Below are 20,542 nucleotides of genomic sequence, written 5' to 3'. Positions count from 1 at the left end.
TTCCTCCCGACACACTATCCCCACTGTAAGCGACTGAGTGAGTTTCTAGGTAGGTGAGAATGACTTTTTTCTTTCAATATGTACGCAATTCTGTCTTCGGTTGCGGACAAGAATTACCTAGTCTCTATCGCAATTCATATGAAGAGAAAGTAAACTACTTGATTTCTGTTAAACAATGTAACTCATAATACTTTGCCTGGCAAGCCAGACAGGCATTAACCACTTATACACGTTGAGCCACTTGCCCTCGAAGAAAAGTCTCGGCAGACACGTGACTAGCTGTGACTTCATCCTCCACACCAAGGCAGCCCAGCCCACCAACTATCAGCAATCTTCAACATTCGTCTTTTTTTCCAACCTAGATTTGGTGGCTTAGCCTCTCGCCATTCCCAACACGAAATCGTGGGCATATACCTCGACAGAAACCTTCAACGGACCTCACGATCGTCCGAATCCCATCGAATATCTTTTTGATATCCACGATTACCCCACCATCAACTGCCCATCATGCCTCCCAAGAAGGGTAAGGAGCCTGCGGCCAAGAAGGCCACTAAAACGGTCGAGGACCGAACTTTCGGTATGAAAAATAAGAAGGGAGGTGCTGCCCAGAGGGAAATTTCACGCATGCAGGCGAACCTGAAGAACAGTGGCTCAGCCGAGGAGAAGAAAAAACAGGCCGAGAGGGAGGCTCGTGAGCGTGAGAAGAAGGCGGCCGAAGAAGCCAAGAGGGATCTGGAGGCTATGATGAACAAACCAGCACAAGTCCAAAAGGTGCCTTTTGGCGTTGACCCCAAGACAGTTGTTTGCATCTTTTACAAGAAAGGCAACTGTGAGAAGGGCAAGAAGTGCAAGTTTTCACACGACCTTTCTGTTGAGCGTAAGACAGAAAAGAAGAACCTGTACAACGATTCAAGGGGAGAGGAAGAGGAGAACAAGAAGGCCGAAACTTCAGCAGACTGGGACGAAGACAAATTGCGAAGTGTCGTTTTGTCAAAGAAGGGCAACCAGCAAACCACAACCGACAAAGTGTGCAAATACTTCATCGAGGCCATTGAGGACGGCAAGTATGGTTGGTTCTGGATTTGCCCTAACGGAGGAGATAAGTGCAAATATAAGCATGCGCTGCCACCTGGGTATGGCTTCTGTCATCAATATATCTTTGCAATTACACTAACACCAAACTTAGATTCGTTCTGAAGACCAAAGAGCAAAGAGCAGCAGAAAAGGCGCTTATGGACAAATCACCACTCAAGACCCTCACACTCGAGGACTTCTTGGAGTCTGAGCGACACAAGTTGACCGGTACTCTTACGCCAGTCACTCCCGAGACTTTCGCCAAGTGGAAGAAGGATCGCCTCGACAAGAAGGCAGCCGAGGAGCAAGCCCGCAAGGCCAAGGAGAACACTGGTCGTGCTCTGTTCGAGAGTGGCAAGTGGAGAGATGAGGACGACTCCGACGACGACGATGAAGATGACGATGTCTGGAATCTGCAGAAGCTTCGTGAAGAGACAGAGGCTGTGCGCTCCAAGAAGGAAGAGGAGCGTCTGCTGGCAAGCTATGATACTCCTAATAATGGCACCACGGGCCAGGCAACCCCAGCAGAGGATACTCCAGCTGAGACAGCAACCGGATCTTGAGTCAACAGAGACACAGGCGTGTGGCATATGTAGTCTAGAAGACCTTGGATCTGGGATTCGTCAAGCTCTCCTAGTTGGAGCTCGCCGGAGAACAGACCATCCAGAGGCAAGCCGAGCCCTGCTGCAGACCTCACATCAGTGATCCCACGAGTGAGAGATGTGTGCGGGTCTACCATGGCGATCTCGTCATCTTGCTGAACCTCATGAGAGGAAGGATGATGTCTGTCCTCCGAGTAGAATAAATTACAGTACCAGTATATCAGCGTGCGAGCTGTCACGATAACTACCAACACTTGTATAAACTATAAGCCACAGCTGCATTCGCGCAGGAGGTTGCTTGCTCCATGCGTGAGATGTGTGCATTACCATACATGGTTTGCTCGCGATCATTGTGGTCGTAATGGTTGGTTTTATCCTGCCGAGTCAACTACTCTTTAAGGCATGATGCATGATAGCCAAATGTCTCGACGGCTGAATGCATCAAGAGGCGTCGATCTTGGGAGTTTTGAGGTCCTGGTGGTGGTGATCGTTTGTGAAGCACAAAATGGAGTGGCCAAAGAGAAGGCCTTTCGTGCTGAGGTTAACGCGGCTGTCCAACCCCAAATGATGCATCCTATGATTGCGGGGTGAGGATTTACAGTGGTTGTTATTGGGCGAACGCAAAGTAAGGTAAGTGCCTAGCTAACAGACGGTTGCAAGCTAATTGACCCGGACATTGAAGTCCGCTTGATGACATGGGATATCGGGTCATAATTTGGACACTGAGACTTTGGTTGTGTTATTGCATCCGCGGAAATGGGTCGACGGACGTTATCTCGGTCGAGGAGTCAATAGCGAGAGTATTCGAGTCTTAATATTGACAAGGATTCAATTTGCATAGTCGTAGTCGTAGTCGTAGTCGTAGTCGTAGTATAAAGTCAACTCAAGTATTTCCCCATAAACATGTGATGAACGCCCCCGGCCGGCAGATGATGTACCACTGAGATACAGCAGCTCGCAGCGAAGGGGAGGGATCAATTACAGGGCACGGAAGCTCTAAACGATCTTCGAAGAGGTGTCATCGAGGGGGAGCCAGGAACCAAGAAAGAGGTCGGATTGTGCCTTTGTTTGCTCGGTCAAACCCCGCGACCTTGAAACTTGAGGTGGGTGGGCTGTTCCTTCCCGTCCGAGGGGCTGTTTGATCTGGTTTGGTTTGGAAGTTTGACACCGAAGAAAAGTATCAAGTCCGGGAGGCAGGCATGACCTGTTCCCTCCCCCGCCTGCGCATGCCGTCCTCCATTACCACTTTCTTCCCGTCAAGATCTACCTTACCTTTCCTACCAATTAACTCGCACCATAAGGTAAGGTCAGTTCCTGCTGCCCATACTAGATTAATCTCCACCTTTGGTCTCAGACCTTGATCCTTCAACTCTCCTCTTCTTATCTTTTCTCATTAATTGATCTTCTGTGTAAAGGAACTGCAATCATCAGCATCGTCGCTTCCGTTGTCGTCGCCGTCCTCTGCCGAGGGCACCCGGATGCCCGAGCCCGTGCAGAGCACCACCGATATCCCGACGCCGCTCCGCCCCCCGACCTCCGATCTGGGTCCTCTAAACCCACCCGATCATCTTTTCCCATCCAAACGTCTCTGTACCTGTACTCGACTCTCCGGTGCCTCGCGTCTGAATGGACCCTACGGCTGCTCTCGATAGGCCGTGTTTCGACCGCGCCTCCAAATAAAGCTATACCTCGACTATATTTATATTCTACCTCTTGGGCTGCGCACGCCCGTGCCCTCTAGTCGGTGCTCCGGCTTGAGGTCCAATCGCTCTCTATCCCGGAGAACGGGAGGAAGCAATGACCACTGGAGCTAAATTGGCCCCCCAAGATGTCACAGGCCATCAATCGCAATTGTCGTCACTATCTCCAGCAACAACTTCTGCCATCAGCATGCCTCTCGGCGCTGGAGGGCGACGCGATGGCGAGACCACGGCTTTGACTGCAACGGGTGCGGCCGTCTCTGCAGTACCGAAAAATAGCCCTTCCAACCGATTTGTTAAACGTTACCGAACAGAAATCGCAGCCAGCTCTTCCAGCGTATTCTCTACCCTCGCCGCTTTCCCACTTGACAGCGTCAAGACTCGCATGCAGACCTACCACTACAATGGATTTCTCGACTGTGTTCGCAAAACATATCATGCTGAGAAGCTTGGCGGCTTCTTTCGAGGTATGTTACAACCAATTGACAGGGTGTAGTCGGTCGCAATTGACTAACCCGACATTGCAGGCGTCACAGCACCGATGGCAAGTATAACGCTTGTCCGCACCGTCTCCTTTTCGATCTACCAACGTGCCAAATACTCTTATTCAGCTTGGGTTAAGCAGAACTTCGGCTTTGATATCATTGGCCATGTTAATCGCCCTGGCACATATCCGAATCTCTACTCGGTCGCATGCTTTGGCGCTGCTGGTGCGACCGCTGGCTCTTGTATAACCTTTCTCGCCTGTCCTTTCGAGCTCACCAAGCTCAGTGCGCAGGTCTCTGTACTGCTCGCTGAACGCGGATCGACCAATAAAGGCAGTCACGCTGTGGCAGCTAGCTACCAAAATAAGGGCACCTTACGGACAATGGCGAACATCATAAAACACCGGGGTATTTTTGGTCTGTATACTGGCCTGAAGCTTCATCTCCGTGAGTGGCCGTTCGAATGATGTGGTTTCTGCACTGGCTAACAATTTGCAGTTCGTGACACATTAGGCACTGCTATCTATTTTATGGTGTATGAAAGCGGAAAACAAATTGGAAATACATTGGCTGGCGATCATCCCAACAGTAACAAAGTGGCTGTTGTTGCCGCTGGCGGTATGTGTGGTTTAGTATCGTGGGCAATGATCTGTAAGATGAGCTGCACCTCATTGTGAATTCCCTTTACTCACAATTGACAGACCCGATCGATTCAGCTAAAAGCATCTACCAGCGAAACTCGTTACTCTATTCCAAAGGGGAAAAGGTCGAGCCTGCGCCAAAGATCGAATTCTTCAAGCGTCATATGTACCGTGGCCTAGGGGTTTCTATGAGCCGGTCATGCGTTGTGAACGCCATATTTTTCTCGTCATTTGAGTTTGTCAAGAAGCACATCCATCAAATGGATGATGAGAATTAACTTGAACAGAATCTACCCAATTGCGTGTTGGTGGAATAAGTAGGAATATCAGGTGGCCAAGCAATTATTGGGAAAGGTATCTGTCGATTTGGATGGTTGGTACCCGGAACCCAATGCAGAAGCATGCATGCATTACGAACGGGCGTTTGGGAATTAGTGATTTATCTCCAGCTATCACATGTGGGTGGTTAGTTGTTCAGGGGTGGGTGATGACATGAATACCTCGAAACAGAAGACTGAAGTCTGAAAAGGACAGAAGACAACGGGAACACCAAATTGGCTGTCCTCTGGAATAAGAAATCTACTCATTTTATATTACTACTGCCGCGTTCTGCTGAGCCTCTGACATCCAGCCTACTGGTCAGACACCATGGACCTTATATAGAGCACATATGAAAGCCTCGTAGTCTCAAAATCTCTATAGACTTGGCTTGGAACAAGAATGGGCATCGCGGTGCTTCACAGAATCATTATGAGAAAAGAGCAAGTTATCAGAGGAGACATGTTTACCGATCTAGTTCATCAAATTGCTGCCATTGAGTGATAAAGTAACCTCTATAGGTTACTTTCTAGGTAGACAAGAACCATTCCCTTTCCTTTCTTCACAACCGAATTGAATCTCCATCGATGCTCATCGATACCTCCGAAAGTCATTCGCATCTAACTTCTCACTTCTTCTGTTCTCCCTGTCCGTTGCCCTGCTTAGCCGCCTCATTGGCGTTCTTGTCAGCTGCAGCCTGAGCTCGAGAGTCAAAGCCGGTGTCCTTGCCATTCTTGGCCTTTTTGATGAGTGTAAGTATTTCTCTGTATGTTTTGGGAGGACTGAATTGTATGCTGGGCATAGGGGAGAAGACTTACTTCGTTGGACTGGATCCGCGCCGCAGCATCCTTGGTTATGGGGTTGTTGGTTTTCTCGACGCCAGACATGATGAATGGTGAATTGAGTAGAGGAGTTTGTTAAGTTTTGTGTATGTGTATGTGTTGTAGAGTGTAGAGCAGCTGTAAGTAGATCAGAGTGGAGTATGTATGGGGAGTTGTTGTTGTTGATGAGATGGAAAGATATTCAGAAGTGAGAGAGTCAGGGGGGATTTATACTTTTCCAGTGACTTCTCTCTCTCTTTCTCTCTCTCTCTGTTTGATGAGCATTCTTGATTTGACGTTCTGGTTTGTTAGTTCTCGCTTCTCATCGCTTCTTCTGGTCGTGATGCTGTCAGTCGTTTGCTCTAATTGCGGTTTGATCAGGCATACACCAAGCAGTAGCAGTCCAACAAAAGATGTTATGCTGGATCAACAATTTGCTCGATGCATAGAGACAAAAAGCTGATGTTTTATACCATTTCATCAGTCTTAAGGCACAGGAGGTAGATGCCAGAAGGGCTCTATTTCAACTCGGGGACTGAAGGCAGAATATACGCTCTGATAACAGTCACAACACAAATAAATGCACGGATTGCTGGTTTACGTTGAATACAAGGTAACAATAAACATGTTTTTAATATAAGATCTATTGTAAGAAGAAGCAAGTAGTCTGTCATCATGATCCTAGCTACTATTACCCTGATGCCCATAATATGATTACCAGAACGCCATGCTTAATCAAGGCGGGCATCTTCGCCCACCACCTATAACTTCACCCCCCCTAAGCAACGGATATCGAATGTGATTCAAGGCCTTTCATAGACCAGATACAAGTCATACAACGCCATAAATGCAATCACCAAGCCACCATCCTCGCTGAGTCCCAAAAAGCCAACAGTCTTTACTCCTTACGCAAACACTTCAGCAAAGGCGCAATCCTCGACTTTTTGCTCAATCCGACTCGATAGACGGGTTTGCTGATGATTGCTGACAATCCCTTGGAGGGCGTTGAGCTTCTGCTTGTGATTGCTGGTTTCTCTGGTTTTTCTTCTTTCTCTTCTGTTACAGCATCTGAAGCTTTCGACGCCGCGTCATCGTCCAAACTGGACACAGACTTGGCAAGGATGTTTGTGTCGGATTCCTTCAGGATAGAACTTTCTCGACTCTTGCTCTTCAGCGAGGGTTCCATTTCGCTTTCATCTGCTAGCTCATCTTTGCTTTCAGACTCATCAATGTCTATCTTGGGCTTTTTCTCTGGCCGCACAGCATCTTCAGATAGCGACGCATCGTTTGTAGATGCTGACGGATCAACTTTTGGACTCTCCTCCCTTGCGCCTGCTTGATCTGACTTTCTTGGTCTCCCACGCTTCTTCTTGGGTTTCGTGACAGGCGTGACAACCTCTGGTCGAGGTGAAGGTGCCTCTGGCATTGCTGTGGGCTCTTCTATGGTCTTCTTCTTTGGCCGGCCCCTTGATTTCTTTGTCTTTGTTACCTTTTCAGGCTCATAATTATCAAGAGCATCTTCTTGCATGGCTGGAAGCTCCGGTTGTTCTGGTTCCTGTTCATGCATAGTCTTGTCATTTGCAGGCTTGGGTGAGTCACCATTCCTTATTTGCTCTAGTTGTCTCATTGCTTTTCGTTTGGGAGGCGAATCGATGGCGGAGATGACGTCAGGAGATGAATCCCACCTGTTTCCAGTGGCTTGTCCGATTGCTGCTTTGTTTGGGTCCATCACACTTGAAGGCGGAGGAGGAGCGGTACTCATAAGATAATGAGTATGGCTTCTGGGAGTGTTGATGTTTGTTGCATCTCCGCTTGACGCAAGATTGATTTCGAACTGACGGACCGGAGGGAGTTGGTGATTCTGGCTGTCACTAGAAGGCAATTGCACACTCTCGTACTCCAGCTTCTGGGCTTCAGTAAGCGGATTTGTGGTAATGAAGAAAGAATCGTCTTGATTGACTGGTAATGTTGGCGGGAGCATGCTCGGTGTTGGCGCTGGCTGGGATTCATGGCATTCCCTTTCGTTTTCATGGCTGAAAGGGATAGCAACCAAGTCGACATCGTTGGAACCTTGGAAAGGCGGCTCTGATAGACTGACTTTTCTACGCTTCTTGCCTGAAGGTGAGCCATCTGATCGCCCAGACTTGGAGCTTGGAGGCTTTCCTAGTTTGTCCAACTCTTGCGCGTGACGAGAATCGGAGGTGGAATCAGACTGAGCCTTCGAACTCTTGACCTTGAGCTTTATCTTAGGTCTAACAGGACGCTCATCAGGTGAACTTGGTACATCCCACATATCGTCCATAACAGCCATGGGCGCCTTTCTTCTGCCTGGTGTCGAGGCCTGGGTCCATTCATCTGGACCGTTTCCGTTGGTCTGTCCTCTTTTTGTTGCCTGATCCCTTTCAGACGGTACTGAAGATGGTTCAATAAGTCCCGTCACCGTTCTTTTGAAAGGTGCTGGTGTTGTCATCTCAGAGCTTGAGACCGAATGTTGATCTTGATCATGTGATCTGGCTGTCGCCTCTGGAACATATCCACGGGCTGCATCATTCTGCTCATTGTAAATATTTTGAAAGAATGACGGGTTTGTTGAAGTCGTCGCACGGCTTACACCTCCAGAAGAATCATTTGCAGCTTCAGTCTGAGCTTCAATCTCGGCTGGTCCAAATGACAATGGTGCCTGTATATTTGGAGGCGGAGAAAAGCTGCCATCCTCATCTTCATCATCAGAATCAAGTATTACAATCGGAGGCATCCTGGCGAGTAGTGACGCATCGCTTCAGAGGTCACATGTGGGGATGAATCCTTAATATTGAAGAACGTTAAGCATAAATTGACATCGTCGCTTGAAAGACAAGGATAACAAAGAAGCGCGTTGTGGCGTGGGGCTCGATAGCTCACGACGCGTGGGCACGTGATGAGTTCCAACCTCACTTCATCAGACCAAAACACCATGACTCCAACGTTGGGGATGTCATTTACAATATCTACACAAGCATTCATTCAGTTGTTTAGTATGGCAACCAGTCACAGCAATTGTAGAGAAGGAACAAAAGTTTCATCATCATCATGAAAAATAGGTCAATTTGTTGATTTTAGACCCTCATCTGCTCCCAATCGGGAGGGTATATGCAAATGTTGAATGCTCGCCAAACCAGCCGTACCCAGATCCTAATCCACAGGTTAACTTTTAGGATTTTACCACAAACATATCTGGTCCATTTTTTAGGCCAGTCCCAAACGCCGATGTTGAAATCGTAGCTGTTTTGAAGAACAGCCTCCACAAAAATGCTATTAACACAATACTCATACGCCTTCATCACCGTCATCAACCTCTTATACAATTATGGGTTGGCATTTATTTGGCGTACTTGGCACGGAAGTACTTGGCGGCGTTAACCATGTTGGCAAGCGCCTCCTTGGTCTCCTTCCACTGACGGGTCTTGAGACCACAGTCAGGGTCGATCCAGAGCTGCTCGGGCTTAAGGAACTGAAGCATCTCCTCGATGCGGTCCTTGATCTCCTGCTCGCTGGGGACACGGGGAGAGTGGATGTCGTAGACACCAGGTCCGATGTGGCGGGGGTACTCAGAGTCGACGAAGACCCGGAGGAGCTTGGCATCAGACTTGCTGTTCTCAATGGACAGAACGTCGGCATCGAGGGCAGCGATGGCGTGGAAGAAGTCCTGGAACTCAGAGTAACAGAAGTGGGAGTGGATCTGAGTGGCGTCCTCAACACCGGCGGTGGAGAGGCGGAAAGCCTGGACGGCCCACTTGAGGTAGGCATCACGCTCCTCACCGGAGCGGAGAGGAAGACCCTCACGGAGAGCGGGCTCATCGACCTGGATGACGTCGATGCCGGCCTTCTCAAGGTCAACGACCTCGTCACGGAGGGCAAGGGCAAGCTGCTCAGCCTGGACGGACTGATGGACGTCGTCACGAGGGAAAGACCATCGAAGGCAGGTGACGGGGCCAGTAAGCATACCCTTCATGGGCTTCTTGGAGACCGACACGGCGTACTTGGACTCCTTGACGGTCATTGGCTGAGGTCGAGAGATGTCACCGACGATGATGGGGGGTCGGACGCATCGAGAACCATAGGACTGAACCCAGGCGTGTGTGGTGAAAGCATAGCCCTGGAATCGCTCACCGAAGAACTGGACCATGTCGTTACGCTCAGGCTCGCCGTGGACGAAGACATCGAGGTCGAGCTCCTCCTGGATCTTGATGTTCTCCTCGATCTCCTTCTCAATGAAGCGGTCGTACTCCTCAGCGGTGATCTCGCCCTTGGTGAACTTGTTTCGCTGAACTCGGATCTCCTTGGTCTGGGGGAAAGATCCGATAGTGGTAGTGGGGAAGAGGGGAAGGTTCAGCTTCTTCTGCTGCTGGCTGATACGGGTAGTGAACTCGCTCTTGCGCTCGTAGTCCTTCTGGGTGACCTTGGACTGGCGCTCCTTGACCTGAGGGTCGTTGGTTCGGGGAGAGTCGGCACGAGCCTTGATGGACTTGGCGTTAGCCTCAAGCTGCTCGCGGACGGAGGCAGGGCCCTCAGTGACGGCCTTGGCAATGAGAGCAATCTCAGAAGCCTTCTCAGTGGCGAAAGAGAACCAGTCGGCAATCTCGGGGTCCAGCTTCTTCTCGCTGGCAAGAGTGTGAGGGGTGTGGAGGAGAGAGCTGGAGGTGGCAGCGATGACACGGTCCTTGCCGAGCTTCTGGATAGCGGTCTCAACGGTCTCGATAGCACGCTTCAGGTTGGTCTTCCAGATGTTGCGGCCGTCGACGACACCAGCAGAGAGGATGGTATTGGAGCCGAGAGCACCGAGAACCTTCTCGAGCTGCTCGGGGTTGCGGACAAGGTCGATGTGGACACCATAGACGTCCTTGGGGACGAGGTCGAGGTTGTGGACGATGTCACCGAAGTATGTAGTGAAGACAATCTTGGGGATCTTGTCACCAAGGCTGGCGAACTTCTCATAGGCGGGCTTGAAGGCATCCTTGGTCTTCTGGGGAAGATCGAAGACGAGGACAGGCTCATCAATCTGGACAGTCTCGGCACCAGCCTCCTTCAGCTGGGTGAGGATCTGCTCATAGACGGGGAGGAGCTTCTCAAGAAGGTCGATGGGCTCGACAGACTGGCCACGGTCGGCCTTGCCGAGGTGGAGGAAAGAAACGGGACCAACGAGGACGGGACGGGTGTTGATGCCAGCGTCCTTAGCCTCCTTGAACTCGGCAACAGCCTTAGGGCTGTCAGTGAGCTTGAAGGTCTGGTTGTCCTGGAGAGTAGGCTTGACGTAGTGGTAGTTGGAGTCGAACCACTTGACCATCTCCAGAGAGGGGACATCGACACCCTCCTTCTGGTGACCACGGCCCATGGCGAAGTACTGGTCAATGGGGTCAAGGCCATCCTTGGTGTATCGCTCGGGAACAGCCTAAAGGATGTGGGTCAGCAAATGTTGTTCTATGACTCCAAGTTGAGGGAGATACGTACACCGAAGTCCTGAATCTGGTGGAGGACCTGGTCGTAGAGGGCGAAGTCGTTACTGGGGATGATGTCGACACCGGCATCCTGCTGGATCTTCCAGTGAGCAAGACGGAGGCGCTTGGCCTCAGCGAGGAGGTCGGACTGAGAGATCTTTCCACCCCAGTCTAAAGTTTGGTTAGTCGATGATGACACGAGTCAGAGATTTGCGGAAGACTGACAAGCTTCAGTGGCCTTCTTCAGGTCACGGTTAACACCCATACGGGGGAAACCGAGGATAGCGGACTGAACCATCTTTGCGGTTGATTCAACTGCTTCTTCTAATTCTTGATTTGGGTATAACTGGTGTTGTCAGGTTAGTCTTTTATTTTGAAGTTCTGGTTAAGAGCACGGTGCAGGCGGGGGTGACAGCGGGGAGAGGGGCGGAGGAAATCGAGCAGGGCTGGACTGGATGGATGGAGGGGAGCTGGCGGGGAGTTGAGAAAGGTGGAAGAACTGTGAAGAGCTTCACGTACAAAGTGGTCAAGAGCCCCTGTCTGTGCCAAATTGGATCAATTGGAAGATCCTTTTCGAGATAGAGCAAAGGGAAAGAGTGAGATGAAGAAGAGAGGAAAAGGGAAGGGAAGAAAAATTGGGAGTCGAGAGTAGAAGAACGTTTTGAGCTTGCTCAGACGAAAAATCAGAGGGGACCAACCAAGCCAGGCCGAAAGCGGGGGAGGGGTAAAAAAGTGGTCGAGGAAAGCTACGCCGCTGGTTTGATTGGCGCCGGAGCACTCAAGATATCTTACACCATTCGTCTACCCACTCCATTCACCGATAAGTGAAGGAGTAGCTTGCCTGCCACTGACGGCCACTCTAGCCACTACCACTGTTACTACTACTGCTGCTACGGTGCTACCTACGGGCCTGTACAACCTTAGAGGAGGAAAGAAAACACAGGACCTCAATCCTAAATGACAAAAAGACTTAGGTAATATAGCCTAAGTTTAGGATAACTTTTGCTAGGTTTATTTTGACACCCTACAGTAAGGTTTGCTGTTTTCTTACCCCCTGAGGACAACTCAGGCGGGAGCCTCTAACAACATCCACCTCGAATCTCACGTATTCGTACTTAGCGTACGAGGCGGTTGGTTAATCGGAGGAGGCGGTTGCCGGAGTGGATTTTCAGGGCCCTTTCCACGGCTCACGGGCTGTCGGTGGGCGCTAATGGAGGGGCAGTTTGCAGCAGCTCTGCAGCTTGTGGCAGGGGTATTCACCGTTCTCGCAGGGCACAATGGGGCTAGTACGCCTCAATGAATCTTTGCTCGGCTCCCGAATTGCGTGCTTGGATGCCAATCACCTCATCAACCAATTTTCTCCTCTCTCAAGAGCTACAATGGAGCAAAGGAAGCAGAAAGAAGTGCTGAGGCCAATTTCTACCTCGCCGCAGATCGGCCTTTGGCGTCGTTTTGCAACCCACTTTGTTGAAAAGATCGACCATTCGTAGCCTCCCACAGGAGGACGTGTCCTAACTTCTCGTTCAACGGTGTCGGATTTTCCTACTCATGGTTTGCAACGGCCTATCTTACTAGAGACCGACCACGTGCTTTAGCGTTGTGTTGTTGTGATGTTGTAGGAATTGCGCTTACACCGGAAATTTTCGGAGTTTAGAGGATTTGGACTACGCACATATGACAAGCCAAGATGCATCAAGGAGAGTGCCGAAAACTTGATATATATTTTTTAAGAAGATGCATCCACTAGAAAACTGTTTAATTGCTCTATGACGAATCTTATTCTATACTGTCTACTTACACGACTCATAACAGGAAAGATAATAATATGGTACAGCTCCAGGTTAGGTAGGTGTGTTGCATTGTTTTTGATCAAGAGAGATCTGATGCTCAACAACACACAGCAGTAACACCTAATGTCGATTGAGAGAGTCAAAACAGCATGATAGAAGGTCAGGTCGTCGTCTCCTTCTCCAACAGTTCGCAGAATGGATCGGTCAAGTGATTTTGACTCTCCAGGTCCAGGCTGACCTCGTGGTGACTGCGTTGCACCTTCCAATGAACAAGCGGTAGGGAGACAGATAGGAAGGAACAGATATGGAAGTCGTGATGGCCTCAATGGAACCAAACGCTACCAGGCTTCCACCCGATCTCTCCAGGAAGATGTAACCCTGTTTCATCAATACGCTTCATTTTGGACGATCCTTATGACTTCTTTCTTTTGGTGACTGACCCTTCACTACTTTTTGGTCGTTTCTTGGAAGAGTACCTCTATCCCCCAAAGCCTTACTAATGCCTTCCTTCAACCTCTCAAAACTCCTTTGTTGTTGCAAGATCCCAAAACGCCGTAAGCAGAATTCGGAATTTACAGCAAACGATGTAGCTCTCCAGCCAATTCCTGTTCTGGCTCCTCCTGCTGAGGAAGAACACCAAGAAACCAGTGAGAAGAACCGACAGTCCATCATAGGCTTGCCAAACACGGCTTGGGCAATACCAGTACGGAATAGTTCTTTCGAGAGCGGCTCTGTCATACGTCAGCATATGGATGACGACGATTCAGATTCAGATCAAGATCGAGCGCAGCCAACAAAAAAGTCCAGCACTGCGTTTGATAGTGTACGCAACAAGCTCATTCGCACCATCTCACATAGTAACAATGGAGACCATCCATCCCATGTTTCTGTTGGGAACAGTGAAGAGGAGATTGCACGCAGAGCCGAATTGAAGCGCATCATGCATCAAAGGATTCAGGATGAACTAAAGTCGGACGAGTCGGATGATCAGATTGAGAGTAAGCCGGCGAACAGTATTCAGTATATGGTTTCAGTCGTTGATTTGACATTGCCTAATTCTGGACCCCGAGATGCTATTGAATTCGGCGTTAGCAAGTCTTTTTCTCGCAATGGACATTCTACTCCATTCGACTTGGATCAAGTCGATCAGGACACGCACCAAGACAGTCGAGTTCCTCAACAAGGTGAAAATAGACCACAAGAGACATTTTCACAGACATCAGAGTCAATTAACGGCGCTGATGATTGGAGACAAGATGACGTGCATCCAAGACTCTCCCCTTCTTACCCCAAGAGGCACGTTTCAGCGAGTGAAGACGGCAACTTCACACATTCTCAGAAATCTTTCCAGCTGTCAAACGGCACTGGACGTCTCGACCGTATTCTGGGACCAGATAGCAGCTTCAACAGCCGTCATGCTTCTTCAGGAGACGGGCATTCTGCTCTTGGCGTATGGCTCATAGCCCAGGGTCTCCGCTCAAGAGACAACTCAACTCTTTTCCTTGACGAAGAAGATGAACTTGAACCAACTGAAGACACCAAGCTAACTGATTACAACACTTCTTCACTAACACGGGCGGAGGGGGATCATGTCCAAGAGACTCGAGAGACACCAGCAAATGGAAATCCTAATATGCCCCATGAACCAACCATTATTGACATACCCAACACGGTGGAAACATACTCTCGGTCCAATTTCAAGGCAAAGAATGATCGCTACGAAATATCAAGCCTATCTGGAGAGTTGCCATGGGGCCCGACTGTAACAGCGCTTCTCAATTCATTTACCGACAACACGTCTCCAAGTGACCCATCAAAGTTACGTCCTAGTCCAAGGCAATCTCAGCAGAATCTTTATAAACTTGGCCCCAAGGACCTGGATAGCATGGAGTTATCTCCATTCAAATGTAAGTGATTTCAAACTATCACTTTCCAATGACGACTAACATTGTGAAAAGGGCGAAGCTATACTTCTTCCCAAGACCAGGAAAATACAAATGACCAGAACTCCAAGAGTGTGAATATCGGCGTGCCCCAGATAAAGTCCCAGTCTTATGAAAACTTTAACAACGTTAAATTTCCAGTGAAGCCTCCACAAGACACGACCTCCTTGGCTCAATCAGAATCTGCCAGCTTCCTGCAACGTGAGGCTGAGCTCCGGTCCATTAGGCGACGTTTCAGTGAAGCATTAGCACTGAAGAAATCAGAGAAAAGAGTGGTAACCCGTTTCCGTGAGGAGTTTTCCGAATCTTCGCTGCCACCAACTGTCCATAAATCCTTCAGAAGCAAGATCCAGCTGGCAATTCCGAGCCACCTGAGGGCGAAATCTGATGGCATTGACGTCCGAAAAAAAGATGGCTCTTCTGGGCCACCCAAAGGGCAAAATTACCTGCTCATCCCTATGGAAAGATTAGGAGGGCACGAAAGAGAAGCGAGTGACAGGTCAAAGGGTCGTTCGAACTTGAGCATTCGACCTCACATGAGTCAGCTGCCTACCGAGGAGTATCAGAAGCCAGGATTAGAGCACCGAGAGAGCGCAACAGACCTGTGGCAACGGGCCATCAGACTTGAAGCTGAGAGAAGGCACAGTAGTAGTATCCATTTAAGCACAGCAAAGCCGAGCCAGAGAAGTCAGTCCTCCAACAGATCACTGAATCAGCCCGGAGCATCTAGAAATAGCACCAAAAGTGTCTCAGATACGGGACGAGAGGCCTCTCAACTAACTCCCACAACGGATGAGCTGTCCTCGCCAGGGAACTCAAAGTGGCTGATTGAGCGCTGGGTTGCCACAATGCGACCTAGGATAGGGGAATCAGCTGGAGACGTGAGGTCAACACGACTCACAGAGCCTCCAAAGTCTTGGTCCAGATTCCCGTCCCACAATAGAGAGGAGAGGAATAAGAACGCGACAGATAGAGACCGGGTGCATCCTAGAGATTTTGCGGTCAAGCATATGATGTCTGAAGGTCAGATTAGATGGGCCACAGATGCGCCCCTTGATGAGGCAGAGCAGCGTGCACGTACTCTGCCACGGTCTTTTTCAACCAAATTTGGTAACCTGGTCAAGTCAAAGATGGGACGGATTATCCCATCAAAAGGTATTAGACATCGTGTCAGTCAAGATCATTTCAGAAGACATGCTGCCTTAAGTTCAGCTTGTATGGAATATCCCGAAATGGGGATTCGCCCTTCCGAATCTGGATATAACGAGCTTCAAGCGCTGGGGAGAGAGATCAGCAACATGAAGGGGGAGCTTCACCTACACGTCCCGAGCAGGGAGCTATCGAAGCCACAGTCTTCCAGAAGCTTGGGTGATAGAGTAGTTGCTTTAATGCACGAAGCGATTGGTCAACGGCATTCGAAACACGACGAAGTTGCCGAAGTCGCCGAGTACCCAACAGTCCCGCTTACACCAAGCGTGGTCAGAGAGAGTATTGCTGCAACAGATGTATTCGTTACGCCGAGGAGTCGATTTTCGAATGATGCCATGGACGGAGAAACAAGAACTAGCACAGAAGCAGAATCCAGCAAGGTGAAAGACCAGAACACACCGCTAACGGGACCCGAGAGCATCAGGGACACTCCCCTGAGCAATTCCTCAACCAATATCAAAGACGTGGAGCCTCATACTCAACTTCACACCCCCGAAAAGGGCTCGACTTAACCGTAGCAGTCTGTTTAAAAGAAACTCAATTTATTACTACGGCTATATTGGCCGGCAAGCACACTTGTGAAAATACTAGATATCCTATGGAAGGGGGAGACATGACAAGCACCATGTACTTGTGAACGAAGGTCGACTATGGAATTTTATGCATTCTGTCTTTGTGGCCTGCTGCAAGTAACAAGCCTTACGTATGCTATCTCTAATGCCAGAGTGTTGTTCTTCTGCTCCCTTGTCAAAAGATCAGGTGTCTTGACTTATTGCCAGACTTTTGTGCGACTTCACAATCCTTCCCGTGTACCCTGTTATGCTGCAATTCGATCAAACGCGGGTAGAATGATGACCAGAGGTTGCACAAGCAAGAAGGAGACCGTACCGTAACTAAACAGTTTCCTTCTCCTTCTCCGTTTTTTCACCTTTGAGCTCATAACGCTCCTTTCTAGCTCTCGCCTCGTCCTCTTTCCGCTGCATTTCCTCCTTTCGCTCGCGTAGTGCAAGGCAGAACTTTGAGCGAGACCGGATACTGGGACCCTTCCAGATGAAAACAAACGGAATGAAACACATGAGGGCACTGAGACCACCGAGCAGAGAGCATGCACCATTGATGTGGAGTTGACGGAACATGGGCTTTGTGGCAAGTGGTAGCACAACAGCAAAGAGAGAGCGTGTCGTAGAGGCGGCAGCATTCGCAGAGGCAGCAAAGATCTCATACGCATCTGTGAGGTAGTTGAGTATAGCCATGAAGATTAGCATGAAACCCATCCCAAACAAGACGCCGGCAAGCATAGGGGCGGCGAAGGGAATCTCTGCACGGGCAGACCAACCAAGCCAAAAGAGAGAGACGACGAAGAGGGGGCCACCGAGACAGGCTAGAGGTAGACGACGATACTCTTCGCGTTGGACCCAGGGGGCATTACGCTCTGTAGCACGAGCAAGTGTGTTATCCCATGTCCAAAAGATGGGAAGGGTCAGAGCTGCACCACCAAATATTGGAAGATATGCGAGGCCAGTAACACCCGGTGAAAGGCCATAGACGTCTTGGAAAATGATTGGGAATGCCTGAAAAGACATGTAGAATATGGAGTAGACAAGGGAGAGATAGGCGCAAGAAGTTGTCACAATGGGCTCAGATATGATCATGCGAAGAGGGCGAGTCAAAACCACAGTGAGAAGCTGTCTCAGGTCTGTTGTCTCGAGGTCTCGAGGGGCAATGGCACGAGACGAAGGATCTTGCTTGCGGAGTTTTCGAGCGCGGCGTGAGAGAAGAATCGGGCCATATGTCTCGGGAAGGAAGATGATGAGGACGAGTGTAGAGCCTGCGATGATGAGAGCAATCCAGAAGACCCAGCGCCAACCAATATTAGGGCCAGCGAAACCAGATAGGATAGGGGAGAGGATGGGACCACCAGTAGTACACTATTGGCAGGTCAGCTAATACCATGCATGCAGGAGACTTTGAAGATTATTAGGTAGAATATACTCACCACCATGAAAATAGCAAAGGCTCTGCCTCTGGTCCGCGGGTCATTATACACATCTGCCAGGATACCAGCCACAATGGCAATAGGTGAACTAGCAAACGCTCCACAGAAGAAGCGGAAGATCAATAGAGCAGGCCAAGTGGGAGCCAGAGCACAAGCCATAGTGAAGACGGTGAAGAGACAAAAGGTGACCAGACTTAGATCTCGTCGTCCATAATGCTCGCTGAGAGGACCCCAAACAACTGGGCCTAACACATAGCCAATGAGGTAAACAGAAATGGGCAAGACACTCTGTTCTTCCGAAGTGATGCCAAAGTCTTTGGTGATATCAGGGATGGCCATGCTTGGAAGGGCAGAGCCCATGGTAGAGTTGATGACGAGAACGGAGGTACATAGTAGAACTAATTTCTTTTTTGTCTGTTATAGGCCTCTACAATTAATAAAGCCGTTCAATATTTTGAGAAGAGGCAGAAGCTTGATTGAGGACATACATCTGACCAATTTACTGGGTTCTCTGGATCGTCAACTTCCCAAGTGACGAGGACTTCGTTTGTGCGGCTCCGGGTCCGGGAACGGATGTTGTGAAGGGCGCCAAGACCTCGGTCCGCTGCCTCTTCCTCATACCGAGATTGAGCTTCGATTTCGTCGAGATGATGCATATGATCTGAGAATGAGCTACTTCTCCTCCGTCCACCTAACAAATTGTGAGCTCGAGTTCACTCCAGAATACAATAGTTCAGTCTCGGGAAGAAGAAGAAGAAGAAGAAGAAGAAGAATATTGGCAACGACTTACGGTATGGTGACGGTTCCCGTGTTGTCTCACTGGATTCACTTGCAGCCATGGTTTCTTGGCGTCTGGAGACACTGAAGCTATTCACATGAGAAAACAATCAATTGGAAGAGTAAAACAGCAGTAACAGCTATATTCATGTGATGTTGCAAGGAAAAGAATGAACAATACGGACAAGCACACGAAGTGGATAGGTTCTGCATGCACTCTTCTCCCCCATGACTTCAAAATTGGCCGATCCGGGTGTTGCATATCTATGGGCTAAGTGGCTACGCCCTCCCTCTTCCTGATCTTATTTGGGGTGCTACTCAGGCTACTGTAAGGCGTAATCCAATGCATGGAGAGAGGCATCTGTGTGGCAATTCCCCATAACTACCACAACAGGAGATCCGGAGCCGGGCCTCAAATATGGGGGCACTCGTGGGTAAAAAGTGGGATTCGCGGCGCCGATGATGGAGGCGGCGGGTGTGGGAGCTTGAGCAGCGAGGGGCTACAGCATGTGCGGGAGCCTCTTCCGCAGTTGAGGGGAGGTCGCGGGGCGTCATGAGAACCTTTGTTATCATTCCCCAGAGCAGTTCCCAGGGTACTATGGCTCAATTCTCGATAGTCTGGAGAGTTGGTCCGCATTAGCTTCAATCAACTCAAAGAGCGAGCGAATCGCTGTGGTTTGGTCATCAAAGTTGGGGTTGCTCGAAGTGGTTCTTGGGGTGACCGATAACCCGGGAATAGCAACCGGACACAAGACCAAGGAGCTGAGCTGTTCCATAGACATGCGAGTTGCTGACCCGGCTTTCGATACCGGAGGGCGTGACCGACGACCCCCAATGGGATTACAAATAAGGTTGCCCACAAACGTTGTGATGTGCAGAAGAATTGCTGCATTCACGAGAGACTGGATAAGAATTCTTCCGGCTGAATCGGTGTGGCTTTTTGTGGTTTCTTTGGAGGGGGTATCAGCTTCGATTTTCTTTGTTCAAGTCTCTAGGTTGATCTGCTTTCCGAATCTGGCATATAGCTCGACCTTGAGCTGGGTCATCTCCTCGCGGATAGATGATAGCTTCTCCTCCAAAGATGTTGACTCTTCCTCGAGCTTCTCTGTTGCCTGCTCTAGCATCTCCTGAGCCTGCTCTACCGAGACATGAAAAAAGGCATCGCCAATCTTGTATCTGTTTTCAAGTCAGTCTGTTGGGTATTCGCTTTTAGGGGTATTTCGCTTTCGTACTGGATCTTTTCGTCCTCATCGGCGAGTTCAAGTTCGGTGGACAAATCGTCAAGCTCTTCCTTTTCCTTCTATATAGCAATGTTGGATCAGTCGGTGTTCAACGAAGCTCAGGAGGCATTCCGATGCTTGTGCATCGTATACGTACGGTTTTTGTGCTCAGTTCCTCCTCCAACAAAATTTCTCGCTGGTGTAGGCGACTGAATCTGTTGATCTTGTCCTGGTCCTCACGTCGAACCTCAACTTCGTCGGCTGCCTCCTCGTCCGCCTTTGAAAGCTAGAGAGCTGTCAGATATACTAGGATCATACCTTTGATCAAGGACAACTTACCATACGACGTTGTACTAATGAAGCCATGGCGGAAGACCGAAGATGCTATCGCTATTGTACAGATCTCAAGCTTGTGAGCCTTGCGCACAATCAACCCGAATCCCAAGGTGGGTTACAGTGCGTGTTCTCAGCCGTTGGCCTGGCACTGTACAC

General features: G+C 49.5%; 8 protein-coding genes across 8 annotated transcripts; 3 read left to right on the top strand and 5 right to left on the bottom strand.

The window, feature by feature from the left end:
• Positions 1-507: 507 nt before the first annotated feature.
• On the top strand, positions 508-1,637 carry FPRO_11025 (uncharacterized protein; the record flags this gene model as incomplete). Its single annotated transcript, XM_031232053.1, has 2 exons — positions 508-1,133; positions 1,187-1,637. The coding sequence occupies 2 exons, from the start codon at positions 508-510 to the stop codon at positions 1,635-1,637; spliced, it is 1,077 nt and encodes a 358-aa protein (XP_031082028.1).
• A 1,836-nt stretch (positions 1,638-3,473) lies between these two features.
• Positions 3,474-4,780, top strand: FPRO_11024 (uncharacterized protein; the record flags this gene model as incomplete). The annotated part of the gene is made up of 4 exons (XM_031232052.1): positions 3,474-3,843; positions 3,904-4,308; positions 4,360-4,512; positions 4,563-4,780. The coding sequence occupies 4 exons, from the start codon at positions 3,474-3,476 to the stop codon at positions 4,778-4,780; spliced, it is 1,146 nt and encodes a 381-aa protein (XP_031082027.1).
• Positions 4,781-5,448: 668 nt separating this feature from the next.
• On the bottom strand, positions 5,449-5,707 carry FPRO_11023 (uncharacterized protein; the record flags this gene model as incomplete). Its single annotated transcript, XM_031232051.1, has 2 exons — positions 5,449-5,559; positions 5,639-5,707. The coding sequence occupies 2 exons, from the start codon at positions 5,705-5,707 to the stop codon at positions 5,449-5,451; spliced, it is 180 nt and encodes a 59-aa protein (XP_031082026.1).
• Positions 5,708-6,539: 832 nt separating this feature from the next.
• FPRO_11022 (uncharacterized protein) lies at positions 6,540-8,396 on the bottom strand (the record flags this gene model as incomplete). Its single annotated transcript, XM_031232049.1, has 1 exon — positions 6,540-8,396. The coding sequence occupies one exon, from the start codon at positions 8,394-8,396 to the stop codon at positions 6,540-6,542; it is 1,857 nt and encodes a 618-aa protein (XP_031082025.1).
• Positions 8,397-8,999: 603 nt separating this feature from the next.
• On the bottom strand, positions 9,000-11,413 carry FPRO_11021 (putative methionine synthase; the record flags this gene model as incomplete). The annotated part of the gene is made up of 3 exons (XM_031232048.1): positions 9,000-11,069; positions 11,129-11,286; positions 11,341-11,413. 3 exons carry the CDS (start codon positions 11,411-11,413, stop codon positions 9,000-9,002), a joined length of 2,301 nt encoding a protein of 766 aa, XP_031082024.1.
• Positions 11,414-13,404: 1,991 nt separating this feature from the next.
• FPRO_11020 (uncharacterized protein) lies at positions 13,405-16,569 on the top strand (the record flags this gene model as incomplete). The annotated part of the gene is made up of 2 exons (XM_031232047.1): positions 13,405-14,812; positions 14,864-16,569. 2 exons carry the CDS (start codon positions 13,405-13,407, stop codon positions 16,567-16,569), a joined length of 3,114 nt encoding a protein of 1,037 aa, XP_031082023.1.
• A 381-nt stretch (positions 16,570-16,950) lies between these two features.
• On the bottom strand, positions 16,951-18,892 carry FPRO_11019 (uncharacterized protein; the record flags this gene model as incomplete). Its single annotated transcript, XM_031232046.1, has 4 exons — positions 16,951-17,985; positions 18,054-18,467; positions 18,542-18,744; positions 18,844-18,892. The coding sequence occupies 4 exons, from the start codon at positions 18,890-18,892 to the stop codon at positions 16,951-16,953; spliced, it is 1,701 nt and encodes a 566-aa protein (XP_031082022.1).
• A 921-nt stretch (positions 18,893-19,813) lies between these two features.
• FPRO_11018 (putative Gim complex component GIM3) lies at positions 19,814-20,416 on the bottom strand (the record flags this gene model as incomplete). Its single annotated transcript, XM_031232045.1, has 4 exons — positions 19,814-20,006; positions 20,063-20,130; positions 20,208-20,336; positions 20,390-20,416. The coding sequence occupies 4 exons, from the start codon at positions 20,414-20,416 to the stop codon at positions 19,814-19,816; spliced, it is 417 nt and encodes a 138-aa protein (XP_031082021.1).
• Positions 20,417-20,542: the final 126 nt, after the last annotated feature.

Source organism: Fusarium proliferatum (genome assembly GCF_900067095.1).
Source record: "Fusarium proliferatum ET1 genome assembly, contig: FPRO_scaffold005, whole genome shotgun sequence".
In the NCBI taxonomy this organism is placed as follows: domain Eukaryota; kingdom Fungi; phylum Ascomycota; class Sordariomycetes; order Hypocreales; family Nectriaceae; genus Fusarium; species Fusarium proliferatum.
Note: the sequence above shows the minus strand (reverse complement) of the source record. Positions and strands in the feature narration are given on the sequence as shown.